At 39.8% G+C, this 14,442-nt stretch overlaps 1 protein-coding gene across 4 annotated transcripts in view; it reads left to right on the top strand.

Annotated features, from left to right (window-relative positions):
- limk1a (LIM domain kinase 1a) overlaps positions 1-14,442 on the top strand; it is a 43,540-nt gene that overhangs the window by 24,281 nt on the left and 4,817 nt on the right. For 3 of the 4 annotated variants that reach the window (XM_020639335.3, XM_020639333.2, XM_020639336.3), the window contains 11 exons: positions 7,528-7,637; positions 8,707-8,922; positions 9,230-9,335; positions 9,454-9,653; positions 10,324-10,510; positions 10,731-10,817; positions 12,687-12,818; positions 12,966-13,025; positions 13,467-13,532; positions 13,979-14,147; positions 14,339-14,394. In XM_020639335.3, the coding sequence (XP_020494991.1) occupies positions 7,528-7,637; positions 8,707-8,922; positions 9,230-9,335; positions 9,454-9,653; positions 10,324-10,510; positions 10,731-10,817; positions 12,687-12,818; positions 12,966-13,025; positions 13,467-13,532; positions 13,979-14,147; positions 14,339-14,394 (1,389 nt within the window). Of the gene's footprint in view, positions 1-1,088; positions 1,366-7,527; positions 7,638-8,706; positions 8,923-9,229; positions 9,336-9,453; positions 9,654-10,323; positions 10,511-10,730; positions 10,818-12,686; positions 12,819-12,965; positions 13,026-13,466; positions 13,533-13,978; positions 14,148-14,338; positions 14,395-14,442 lie in introns of those variants that run through there. The other variant, XM_020639337.3, reaches the window with a different exon arrangement.

Here is a 14,442-nt window from a genome sequence, read left to right as displayed (position 1 = left end):
TGTGCAGCTACCCTCCATCTAGCTGTCTATTAATATCTGTCCACTCAGACAGCCCTCCAGCACCGGCCTGTCGTGCGGGGAGTGGTCCACACTTGGCATGCAGAACATATTTTAGAGGCGAAGTGAGATAACAGGGACAAGACACAGTCAGAGCTACAGCCAGAAAGGCAGGCGAAAGACTGACGCAGGAGCAACAGATAAACCCGTGGAGGGAGATTATATGAGGCAGGAGGAGGAAGGAAAAAGGTTGAAAAAAAGCCACCTTTATGACCCTGTGAAAGAGCACACAACAATCATATAATGCTTAACATCACATGTTGTCTAATTGTGACTTAACAGATCTATCTGTTGAAATTTGGGATTTTTTTTGTTTCGATTTCATGTTGTGAAAAAATTAGGGGATTAAACACTTTCTTTTTCTTTTGGAAAGAATGGTTTTAGAAGAAGTTACAATGAGAAAGATCAGCTATGCGTGATCGAAATTTTTGTGTGTTTATCTTATTGCACTTCAGTCATTTCTCATTAAATTCCACACGTAAACATATGCTGCTTGCTCCTGGGTTGATATTTTAGGTTGGGTTTTGACTCTCAAGCTATTTTCACTGTTTTCAGACAAATCTATTTACTACACGATTATTTATTTCATTTAAAAAAATGAAGACTAAATGAAGTAATTAAGCAGCTCGCATTAGAAAAACTTAATGGTATGCACATCATGGGATTAAGCTTCAAACAATGATGTTTTAGCTTTATTTCAAGTAACAACTTAAATTAAATCCAACACATAAACAATGTAGCTTAAGAACACTATTCGCCAACATAGTGTCCCATAAGTCACTCTCAGGTTTTGAAATGTGATTGCAGGAATAGAGGCAGCATGGGAGACGAGGAGGAGGAGGAGATAGGAATTTACTAAAGACACGGGGATGGGGGTAGGGAGGTGTGTGTGTGTGTGTGTGTGTGTGTGTGTGTGTGTGTGTGTGTCATTGAAGCTGCCGGGTGGCGCGTGTGCAAGAGTGGGCAGGGCCAAACAGGAAACGATGAGGTCATACCAAAAGTGAGAGAGAAGGAGGGAGGCAGGGTGGGAGGGGGTAGAGCCAGGAGGAGTGACACTGATTCAGAGATGAGCTCAGCTGCAAAGCTGTGGGCTGCTCTCTCTCTCTCTCTCTGTCTCTCTCTCTCCTCCCTCCGACTTTCCGGCCGGCTTGGCCACTGCCAGTGTTTTGTTGTGACAGAGGGGGAATTGCTTGCTTCAGTAGAATGAAATAGAAGAGCAAGAAAGACACGCCAGCTCTCGCTGACATGGTGGGAGACCTGTTTTTCTGGAGCTTCTGCTGTCTCAGACTGTGGAAGAAGGAGAAGAAGGTGAGGCTGATCTCCGCTGCTGATGATGGGGGTTAGTGGGGGTCTGATGGAGGATGTACAGTAGAAAGAGAGCCGGCCTGGAGGCAGACAGTGTCAAGGGGAGATGGGTTGTGGTTGCTTCTGTTGAATCTCTTTCCATATGTATCTCTTAATTTTTTAAAGCTGAAGCTAGAGCATTATTTAGAAAGCTTCTGTGTTTTGTGTGTCATTTTAAAGTGGGTCAGTGCATCGCCGGGTAAATCTGTTCCTCTTTCTCCACATGGCGCTCCAGTTTTTTCTTTTTTTTTGATGTCATGAAAATCTGATGAGCCATGGCACGTGTCCTATTTTTAGAGACCGCTCTTCCCCGGATAAAAGAGTTTCAAAGTGTGTGTGTGATTGTGCAGATTCCGAGATGGATAACAGTTTGCAAGTCTCAAAACGGTGTCAGTGTGACTGTGGTATTTTTATTTACCACCTACATGCATCTGAAGTGTGAAGCACAGAGCAAAGCACAGAGCTAGAGAGAGGAAGGAAGACGCTCATTGCATGTACAGCATTTCTAAAGCAGAGGACAGTGTATGTACTGTGGTACTGTACTGTTTGTAGCTGGAGGGGGATTCCATTCAGACTGCAACAATGTGGCTCACTGTTTTTCTCTCTCAAGCTTTAAGTCTAATTGTGTTTGCCTAAATGATGTCCACAGTAGGAACCCTTAAAGGGAATCAGTATCATGTCTTCCTTTCATTATTTTCCTACTCCCAACAGCCTTAATTGCAGCAGTGTGAAACATCATGACCATATTGTTTTTTTTATCATTTACTTGTGCTTTAGGAATTCCCTTTTTGTGATATGACCCAGTTGCATTTCTCTCTGCGGGGAGGATCAGGTTCAGACTGCACGTGCAGTTTTTTTTTTCCTTTTTCTTGCAATCATTGGCATGAGGTAATTTTCAAACACAATTCTTCTGTTGATTCTGGGAGCTCGGCCACATATGGACTGTGTTTCTGAGTTCAATAGGGGAGGCTTTTGGAGTGAAGTTCATTACCTCAAACGTGAGGCTTAGCAGAGCCAGATCTCCCATTATTAAGTGAGGCAATTCAGAAGCACCTTCAGCTGTGTTGTGATGAGGTCACTATCCCACATTCAGCTGTGGTGGAGTGAAGTCAGCGGGTCCAAACTGTAGATGTAATGATACCAGAGGGCATGCAAAGGTTCCTGGTCAGGTCCTGCTAAGTATAAACAGGATATAAACTAGACCTGTTCAATATGGGGAGAATGTGCAATTTGAATTGACATTTTAAGTATCGTAATGGCAATATGGCCTCCATCCATGACATTAAGTAAATTTAACACATCATGTTGGCTATATTTAAAAGTGTGTTTGCTGCTGTTTAGACAGGTTTTACACTGTGTGATTATTTACTCTCTGGAATCCACAGTAGAATCCACCGAAAGTCCTCTTCAAACACAAAACCTTGCTCTTCCCTTTCACCCTAGCCATCGTGCAAGTTAATCCTAGGCTGCCCCCAAATTAATACAAGTTAATATGAGGGTAACACGCTGGGATTTCATCTTATGGGCCAAATGCTTTGAACCATGACTCTTGACAATTTTTCATTGTGCTTCACGCAGTCTTTATTGTTTTTCTATGCGTATTAATTGTGCAATGAGGAAGAAAATATGATTAATCATAACGTAAACCCTGAAATCCTAACTGCACTTATTTTAAATTAATCATTTGGATCAAATTTGTTTTTACAGAATATCAATACTGTCAAAACCCCTAAGATAGATAGTGTCATAAAGGGATAGGCAAACCAGCAGACACTAATCACATCTGACAAGGTTAGAAGCAGTTTATTGGGGTTTTTTTGCTTTTCAATAAGTTGAGAAATTAACAATTTATCTCCTCTTAAAATGACTTTCTGTACTCTCTTTAAGGAGATTCCAAAAATAACAAAAGCCCAGAAACAAGCTATGTGATGAGTTCAATGTACAACTGAATATATTGACACTGTTGAACACTAATACTCATCTACTTCAGTGTGGGCAAAGCTTTCAGCTCCTAAATGACGTGATTTAGTAAAAGATCTGATCTGTAAGTCTTCTGAAGCACTCAACAGATGTGAAGTTTTGTCTTCCAATCTTTGCACTGACACTTAGCAAAGTCACACACAGCACCATTTAGTTTCTAAATACTATCAACAACGAAAAATGTGAAACGATGTGAGAAAACTGGAAAGTTCTGTGGGGAAAATCTGAAATGTCTTGACATTTAATGTTATGAGTGAAAAAAAGAAACCAATGATTGAGTTTGAAACTGACAAAGGGAAGCTGAAAAGAAGAAGTGAGAGAGATATTCTTAAAAAAAGAAAATTATTTAAAAAAAAAAAGATTTTTTACTCTCATCTGCGGATATCCCCTTTAATCATGTCATAGCTTCTAATTCATTGTCAGTCTCTCCTTAACAATTACCACGAGGTGCAAAGTACCGGTAATTATAATATCCTGAACAGTGTTTACCCAAACTTGCCTGAAAGAGTTATGAAGCATCTATGAAATACTACCAACATGTTTCTAAGGTGTTTAGTGTCGATGAGGGCATTAGAGCATCATAAATTCCTCCAAATGGCCCAAAAGGCTCCTTTCACATTCCAAAGCCAACCCAAGGTGACACATAAATCAGTAAAAACAAATAATGCTTCAGGGCCCAGACACCCCAAGTGGACTGTGTCTGTGGATGACCATTGCCTTTTGGTTTTCTCTTTCCTTCAACAAAGTCTTTTTCTGCTTCAGTATATTTACATTGAGTGAACATTATGTCGCATAAATGCAACTATCTCTTTATCATGATCAAGTTACAAAAAGTCAATGGAGTAAGGAAAAAGAGTCTGCTACAAAATAAGTGTTTATTAGGCAGACTTTTTTTTGTAGTTTTAAAAAACATGAACGTCTTCAGCAGTTGAACCTGCTCTTTAAGGGATTTATTTATTTTTTATTTATTGCAGTTGTATGATGAACTTGTCAATAGTAATTGCATTAGCCACAGGAGATGCCGGTCAACTCTGCACCTTTTATTGGCCATTTGTTCCACGTAATTTAGCTAATTTTCAGAAAACTGGCCTAAAAACAATGACAAAGGAAGTGAAAGAAATATAATATTTCAAATTGTACTCGCATTACTTAACTGTCAGCAAGTCACTTTTGTTTTACAGAAATGTAAAACTGTCACTGTTAGGTGGGGGTTATTTCTGTGGTAGATGGACAATGATGAAATCGTGAAACAGATTGTGGATCATCTTCGATTTATTCAGCCATGGTCAGACAACACAGAAACACAACGCACATGGCTGACAAAGTGCGGACCATCGCTGACCCGTGCTGACCAAGATCTCACAACCATTGACAATCATTGGCAAAGTGGCAGAATGCCAAAGTCTTCATCTTCACAGTGTTGCTTATATTCTGCTAGAAGGTACAGCCCACAAATTCCTGGCTGCTTCGGGTCATCTCTAAAAGGCTACAAAGAAGACATCACCTTGACTCGTAAATATCAGACATATACATCTCTTGAGTCTCAGAGTCACATTTCCTTCTCTGCTCACAACAGACACTTGGCTCCAATCCAAATATAACTGTGCTGCTATGAGGTCTCTTACTCATATGTATTACAGCTTCACAAACCTAAAAGAAGAATTACTCTTGGATGGTTGACACAATTTAAAGATACATCCACAAAATTATCAAGATGAATGAAAATACGTACTAACAGTCACCATTGAAACTGGGATTTTGGAGAGTAAGCTAAAACGTTGTGATGCTACAATCACTCTATTGACTTTGTTGCTTTTCTGCACAAATAGTGCGACCTACAACAGGTTGTCACATATATGTGTGAAATCAATGATGTCCATTTTTGTTGACTAGAAATACCAAAAAAAAAGTTGTAGTTTCTAGAAGACGCTGTGTGAGCAGCTACAACTTAGACACACACTCGTGAGCTTGATGAGCTTATTCATGAAAAGAATGAAATACATCATCTGAGTCTTGAGACACTCGGATCTGTTTTAAGTGAGGATAAAAAGCAGAACTGGTGGTGTGTCGATTCATGTGATGTTTTTTGAATTTGAAGTTAGTCAAGCAGTCACATGGTTTGATATCACATAGACGCTTTATTTTGAAATTTCTCTCGCTCCGCTGTTATTCAGATACTTTGGAGAGGAAGTATGCACTTAATGTGAGGACAGCAGCTGTTATGTGTGTGTGTGTGTGTGTGTGTGTGTGTGTGTGTGTGTGTGTGTGTGTGTGTGTGTGTGTCATGGCAAGCAAGTGGCAGCCAAAGTGTCAGGGCGTTCAGAGCCACACACCCTTTTTGTCTCTGTCCAGCTGTCCTCTCATCCGGACTTTCCCATTTGTAGGGCTGCAGCTAGGTGACACACACACACACAAATAATGATAAAATAGCCGTACATAATATCAAAATGTAAGTCCTGAAATTCTTTCTGCTTTCCTCTTCTTTATATTTGCTTTTAGGATGTGTTGTATTTACTCGCACTCTCGCAATTATCAGACAATTATTGTTTATGCCTCCATCTTTTAGTCTGCATGGAGGAGAAATAAAGACATTAAGTTGGTCAAGAAGCCCTACTGCTGCCTCATTCCCTTGTTCATTACCAGACCCATTATGGATCTGCTCTCTCTCTCTCTCTCTCTCTCTCTCTCTCTCTCTCTCTCTCTCTCTCGCTCTCTTATGAGGTTGTTGTCTACACAGCCGTTTAACAACATGTGTACAGCAACTTGAAAGTTGGTTGCAGGGTCAGTCTTAAGGAAAGAAGAGAATACAGCTATGTCTTGACTTTATTGTACTCCTTGTATCCAGGCCAAGTTATGGCATGTTTTTCCCTTTTAGCTGGAAGGATTTGCTCAGATTAATAACTTAAAAAGCAGTTAATTAATCTGCTTGTACTGTGGCCTCAGGGCCCGCAGCCTGTGTTTATCTGTTTGTTGTGTGCTTGTGGTTTCTGCTGCACTCCCAGAAGGGTGGGGCTGCAGACATATGGTGGTTTATAATGATTTTATTGATTCTTTGATCTTCACATGTTATGCCTTTTAGTCTCCGATTTCAGTGTTTTGTTTCAGTTATATCCCCCCTTAAGGAAGAGTAATTCTTCCTTCAGGCGATTTTAAGCTTAGCTTTAATGCTTTTTTGTTTTCTTTTTTTTAGGCTGCACTCAGGAGCTCATGTTTTACTCCTGAATAATTTGAAATACGAAATTTGAAATAAAACCAATTAAACTTCCATGTTTCAGAAATGTTTTCTGAATCTTTTGTGCCAAAATCCCTCCCTTTCTGTTCATCTTTTACATGTGATTGATTACTCTTTGTTCAGGTTTGGTCCATGCCCCCCCTAAGTCCTGTTATACTTCATTAGCATTGCAGATCACTGCGGTTGAGAGGGGCTGCCAGGGGGCCCATTACCTCAAATTTTTTCTGCCACTCAGCACACAAAAAGAAAAGACCCAACAAAATACTGTGGTGGACTCAACCTTTAGTGCTTAACATGAAAGCTCATGTTTAATCATACAAGTCATCAGTGACAGGAGTGGGTGGGTCATTTACATTTACCTGAAGGAGTTAAAAGGGGTCAATACTGATATGTGAAAATGGGGGCTGTTTTATTGATTTGTCAGTCGATCAGAGTCACAACAGGCAAGGACAAACATGTTTTAATGAGCAGCAGTAAAAGTGATTCATTTGATCACTCTAGCATTGTTTGTTCTGAACTGGAAACCTCCACCTGCAGCATCGTCCTCAGATCTGCCACTGTGATGAATCTGCTCATTGCCAGCTCTGTTAGTTTTTCCGTAACTCAATTTCCTCTCTTGTTTGTAAACCACCCTGAGCCCTGCAGGGGGATCTGGCAGCAGCAAATTCAATCTCCCGGTTTCACTATTACCCTCAATGACCAGACCTCGCCCTAGTTCTTAGACCACTCCTTACAGCCTCATGTTGCTTGTTGCTCCACTGCTGTGAATTCCTACCAGAAGTCACTGTGGACCAAGAAAAAAAAGAAACACTCTTTGACGTCCTAGTTCAAAGATTTTTTTTTTTTTTTTTTTTTTTACAAAACACAGAAGTCACTTTTCTCTTAACTGTTTCTTTGTTTTTTTTCTCTGACAGGTCGCAGGAGAGCAGAAATATCACCCAGAATGCTTCACCTGTCTTAACTGCAGGGCATTCATCGGTGACGGAGACACATACGCTCTGGTGGAGAGATCAAAACTCTACTGGTGAGCATCAAGCTTAATGTAAAAAAACAACAACCTAACAGTCAAAAGCAAGACAGACTTTGATTTATAATGGCATATTGTTTTAACACTGTGAAATCAAAGCTTGTTCAGTTTGTGGTGTGCTGCTCCCCACTACATTTACCAAACTTTTCTGTCTTGTGGTTAGTTTTCCTAATCCCCTCTTCTGCAGAGAGCTAATCCGTCTGAAATCCCTTTGAAGTCACTAAAAACGCACAAGAGGCTGAGCCTTAGCTATTGGCAGAATCTTACATTTGTGCGCTTTGGGCTTCAAAGGACTAGCAGTTGACATTTTGGAAAAAAATGGAGCTCACCTGTCACACATTCACAGCAAAAACAGTTTTATCACAAATGCTGGAGCTTAGTATTTAAAACTTTTGAGCATTTTTTTGCTGAATTTGCAGTGAATGGTCCGGGGAGACAAACACATTATGCAGATTTATGCAGTTGTTGTAAGACTGTGACACATTATTTATATTAAATGCTCAAAAAGTTTTGTTGGCTCAATTAAAAATGGAGAAAAAAAAACACGTCTGTTTGAGTTTGTCTCAGGTTCAGGTTGTTGTTGACTTGTGAAGCTCCAGGGTTGTGTTAGTGTGACTATCACAAGCCTCAGGCTTCAAAAACAGAGGATTCAATGTGAAACAAACTGCAGAGACACAGAGCAGCCTTTGTCCCTGAGTGGATGATGACAGTGAGAACGTCTTGGTTCATTAAATAAATTAAGAGATTGAATCTGATTCAGTGGGCTCAAGTACGACTAGGAAAATGTGCAAATTAAAAATATTCATTTAAAAGTACTGGTGTGTTAGTTTGAATATTTCATTGTTCTTTCATGTATGTCATTCACATTCAAAGCATCCTTCATGTTTCAAATAAAATAAAATACACAATTTAGATGAGTAAAACAAACTTATGAATTATAATTGACCCATCAGGGGTCATGTTGACCCTCAAGTCTAAATAATGACAGCAGCATCTTAACTTACTCTTTTTAACAACTACCCTCCTCCTGCCTTCATCTTTTTCTCCTCTTCCTCCCCCTCTGCAGCGGTCACTGTTACTACCAGACTATCGTCACCCCGGTGTCTCTGCCAGACTCGCCATGCTCACGGATCCCTCACACCGTCACACTCGTGTCCATCCCGGCCACGGCAGAAGGCAACAACGGACGCAGAGGGCGAGGTTTCTCTGTGGCCATCGACCAGCCGCTCAGCCCGACCAACGGCTACAGTCCTGAACACGGACCCACAGTCAGAGTCTCCCAGTGAGTCTTTGTGTCCCATGTGTTTGTTCATTGTGTGAATGTGGAGCTATGACACTGAGTCAAGGGGAGGTCGGCGTAGTGTAGGACAAAAGATGAAGAAGGGTGGATTTAAAATGGAACACAGGGTGATGGATGAGATTCATTTAAAACTTATAATAGAGTGGAAGGTAAAGGAAATGAGCAAATCTGAGTCACTGTTATTCAAATGAGCTGAGAATTTATCAGATCTTAGCTCTGTGTCCAAATGATGAAAAAATAAATCATTATTCTTTACAATTTTCTCTGCTTATTGTTCTGTTTTATTCAGAGTGGACACAGACTGCATCAGCCCAGATGTGAAAAACTCCATTCATGTTGGAGACAGGATCCTTGAGATCAACGGGACACCCATTCACAATGTCCCTCTAGATGAGGTAATCACTGCACACAAAAATAAATTGCTATACATGACGGAAGTAAAGAGGAAAAAAATCTATCTTAGAGGTACAGTATCATCAGAGTATCTTTAAACTTCTTTCTTCACTCCTTCAGATCGACCTGCTGATCCAGGAGACGAGCCGGCTGCTGCAGCTCACCATCGAACATGACCCTCACAGTCAGGAGGGGGGCTCGTCATCGGCGGAGGAGCAAGTGGACGGCCCCCTGTCCACTCCTCTGTCTGAGGTCCCCAGCCCCATCCTGCCCATCACCCAGCCCCCCAACCTCAGTAACCTGAAGTCTCGCATCATCACGTAAGACATCTACACAGGACTAAAGTCTTTTAAATGTGGAGGGAGAAGTGTTTTTTTTTTTTTTTCTTTTTTTTTTTAGAACTGTACTGGTGGTTCTAGCAGCAGCAGTTTCTGACCTTGATAATTTTTGATGGATATTTCCACCACTATTATGTATATCTGTGACGGAGGTTCAACAGTTTTTTTTCTGAACCTGCATGGCAGCATTTTTTTTCTTCTTACGTGCACTTTATATTTAGTTTGACTGAACTTATTCAAATTTGTAGTCACAGCTTAAAGGATTGATATTTTAATAAAAGAGAAAGTCATTTTAGCCTCTTTCTCTTCACAGTGTTGTTGCATTCACCACAGAAATGAAGTTGAAACTCCAAAAAGAAGCTGTTTATAGTATTTTCACTCTGTTAATATTAGGTATTAATTTGCAAAACATGAATTGCTGTCTATAGGTTCAGTTGTAAATCAGATGAGTAACACAATAAAGCGGTTTTGTGCTTTTATGAGGTCCTTCGTCCTTTAAGCATCTGCTATATTGGTCTTGTATAAAGATGATTTTTTTCAGTCATTAAACATGTCATTTAACATTCATTAAAAACTCTGCTCACCTTTTAGTTGAACCTTTTCACTAACCCTTCTTTTTTTATCTCTCCCTTCTCTTCCTCTACTCCTCCAGGCGAAGCTACAGCATCGATAAGTCACCAGGCTCCAGCAATGCGGCGTCCCCCATCTCCCAGAGGAAGGACATCAATCGATCAGAGTCACTCAGAGTCGTCTCAAATCGGACGCACCGCATCTTCCGCCCTTCCGACCTCATCCATGGAGAAGTGCTCGGGAAGGGCTGCTTTGGTCAGGCCATCAAGGTTAGACGCCGTTAGCTTAGGTTTTTGTCAGCATGTTAGGTGAATATGCAGCATGCATAGATCCACATACATCCAGATGATGGCAAAATAGAAATGTAGGGAGACTAGACGTTACTTTTTTTTGTCTGTAGCTCCTTCTGTTATATTACATAAATCTGCTCTCATGCTGACATCCAGAAAGGGGAATGAAAGCATCTTACACTTCTGTGTGTTGTTTCAGGTTACTCACAAGGAGACAGGAGAGGTGATGGTGATGAAAGAATTGATTCGTTTTGATGATGAGACTCAGAGAACATTCCTTAAAGAGGTGAGTGTTGATGGACAATCCCACATGTTACGTCATTTCGGAGTGCAATATTTCCAGTGATGACCTCAAGTCATTTCCTTGATCACATATTTTCTCCTCAGATAGAACTGAAGATAAGTTGCTGGTCAATGTGTGAGATTTAGAGTAGAAATCACCCTAAACCTGCTTAAAAAATATTCATACCAAGAAAGTAGAGGAAAATATTTTTCTCTTGTTCCCGTCTAGACTGTGAACATTATGGGTTTAATCAACTGCTTCTCTGTGTGAATGTAGGGCAGGATGATTGGATGAAAAGGATGAATTTTCTCACCTGAATAAATGAAACCGAAACATATAAAATTACTCTTGAAATAGGACGAATGGGAGTGTTAACAATGTTCTTTCTCTCAAATTATTCATGAGCAGAGACTCTCACACAAAGCTTTATCTCCTTTCCTTCCTTTAAGTTGGAAAGTTAACAAAGAATGACTCAGACGCAAAAGTTTAGACTTCTGTACGCCTCAAAATGACCTGACCCTCTGATGCCCCTGTTAGATATTTGATATCGTAGACTAAATCATCCTTCTTAATTGGGTTGTTTGAAGTCCTGAAAAATTGTTCCCATTTAAAGGAGTGTGTGAGAATTAGATTTACTATGAGGTTACAGCAGTACTAATTCTTTGCCTTGTAGGAAGAGATGGCTATAAAACAAACCACAATGAAGCCTGGTGATTACTCCCACCAGATGTTTGTTATTCTCATATTAGTGACTCTTCTGGTCTCTTTTAATGCTCCACATCATCCCTACTTAAGCTTAGAAAACATTATATTTCAAGAATATTCATTTGAAGGGTAATATTTCAGATGAATGTGTGTGTGATACTGGCCGACCTCCTCCTCCTTTGAAGCCATACAACCCTCAGGGAGGGAAATGTTTTATGAGTTATCATAAGGAGTAGAGCTTCTTCTAACCGCCTTTACTTGTACACCCTACTTTCTGTAAAGCTGTGACGAAACCCTTTAGGGAAAGAAGGTGCTACACTAAGCAGGCAGTATGTTTTATTATATTAGAATATATATATATTTATATTAGAAGTACACATTTACATACTCTGCTTAGTATTAATTAAACAGAAAGTTAAAAGAGTAAGTCCACATTTTGGAAAATTCATCTTGTGTGCTTTCTTGGCGAGATGAAAAGATTGAGACCCTGGTTTTGGAATTAATCAAACAATTGTCTTTAACAGGATGTGAAAAGGAACATTTTCCCATAAAGCTTTAAACCATTAAGACCTTTTCGTAAACAAAACTTTATCCTTAGTTTATAACTCTGTGACATCAATGATCAAGACTTATCAGTCAAAATATGGCTTTTAAAACACTGTTTTAATTGGCTGAAGGATTAAAAAGTATTTGAATTAATAATAACATTTAAGAAATGGCTCTCTGCTGCCACCTTCAGGATAGGCAGGTACACACGCCTGTCTCAGTACAACAAACAAATAAGTAGCTTTTATCCACCAAAAGAGTGAACTACACTCTACTTTACATATTTTAAATAAATAAAAGTAAGAAAAATAATAAATAGTAAAATTATACCCCATTACATAAATTGTATTTTCCCTATGCATTTTAACCAAACAGCACAAGAGATTAGAACTTAATTAGTGTAGTATCCTTCTTTACTGTAAAGAGCATACGCCCACATATAACTATTTATAATTTCTTCAGTATTCTATTACAGGACTTGGCCAATAGTAAGAGGAGCATTAACATTGACCTCTCAAAGACAAGCGTACTTCTAAAAAACAAGAAAAGCAGCAAAGATCCAGAGCAGCTTTAATAAGTGAGTATAAATATCTGTTGTTGTTGTTTTGTGTTTTTTATCAGGTGAAGGTCATGCGTTGTCTGGAACACCCCAACGTGCTCAAGTTCATCGGAGTCCTCTACAAGGACAAGAGACTCAACTTCATCGCCGAGTACATCAAGGGAGGCACCCTGAGAGAAATCATCAAGAAGATGGTGAGAGAGAAGTTCAAACCAGCACAATACAAATGTTTCTACTTCTGATTGTTATTCATAATGTATGTGGAGAGACAGAGGAGGAGATGGTCTTTAATTGCACCTTGTATTTTGCTTAAAGCTTTTTTGTTTTGTTTTTACTCACAGGACGGCAACTATCCCTGGAATCAGAGAGTCAGTTTTGCAAAGGACATAGCTGCTGGCATGGTGAGTTCAGTGACTTAAACAAACAAGTAGTTGTGTAGATTACATTTTCTAACACTTTCTCCTCAATCTAATTTACGTAGTGAAATTCCTTGATGCAGCAGTTATCTTCACTGCTGTCTCCCTCTAGGGGTCATGTTCATGAGCTACATCCATTGTGTTAGAATGTCAACAATCATTTCCATCCCCTTCTGTTAAAATGACATAATGAATTCCTGCAGGATTACACCATTGCTTCTCAATGTTTCCCATGGTATGAGCACAATGATGAATGTCCTGCATGAATGGATTATTGTATTGACAAAACCAGCCATGTGCAAGGAAACAAGGCAACACTGTTCTTCTTCCATGTGTTTAAAGATCACCACTAAAAGCTTCTATTTTTCTGTTTATTTTTCCTGTCCTTCCCATGCTCTCCTATCTGTCTATCTATCTGTCATTCAGACATATCTGCATTCCATGAACATAATCCACCGGGACCTCAACTCACACAACTGCCTGGTCAGAGAGGTAAGAGCTTATGTATTCCTGTACACTTCTGTGTGTGTGTGTGTGTGTGTTGTGACATACCAAAGCATAAAGTGTATGTTTTCTTTGAGGATATGAGACAGTACACCTGTCACTTGCAACAGCGCTCAGAGTACAAAAACAAACGAGGGCTTTGTTAGTAGCTGTACAACACTAAGCCTTCTTAAAACACACTACTCAAGTAGCTTGCAGTGGAAAAACCTTCGGCTTACATTAGTCAAACAGAAACAGCATTGCTAGTTGGTGTCGTATGAAAAACAAAAGATTTGTACTGAAGAGCTCACATATGACAACATCAACAAAATACAGATTTCTTAATCTTAAAACTTGTGTCTCTGAGCCACTTTTTCTAACAGTTTTTTTTTTTTTGCCACATATAACAATGCAGCAGGACATTAAAAATGGTACGTGTTTCATTTTCTCTAAAGGACAACACTGTGGTGGTGGCAGACTTTGGGCTCTCGCGGCTCATGGTGGACGACAAGCATGAGGAGAAGTTGTTGCAGAGTAAACTGCCGGGGCTGAAGAAGCCTGACCGCAGAAAGAGGTACACCGTGGTCGGAAACCCTTACTGGATGGCTCCTGAGATGATACACGGTATGTTCTGTGGGGGACACTTCTGTGTTTGCTTCTTTTCAACAAGATTGAGATGATTAATTCATATCACAGAACTAAAGTTACTCTAGTGCAACTGATTGTGCTTGTATATTGCATTATACATTAATTAGCTGAAAAGGGACATTAAAATGAGAAAACTAACTACATTTTGCTCTTTTTTACCTTCCCAGGGAGGAGCTACGATGAGAGAGTAGACATCTTCTCCTTTGGGATCATGCTCTGCGAGGTGAGTGGCTTCCTTTCTAAACTCTAAACCTAAAATGATGCTTACCCT

The sequence above is a fragment of the Labrus bergylta genome, chromosome 11 (genome assembly GCF_963930695.1).
Source record: "Labrus bergylta chromosome 11, fLabBer1.1, whole genome shotgun sequence".
NCBI classification, from domain to species: Eukaryota; Metazoa; Chordata; class Actinopteri; order Labriformes; family Labridae; genus Labrus; species Labrus bergylta.
Note: the sequence above shows the minus strand (reverse complement) of the source record. Positions and strands in the feature narration are given on the sequence as shown.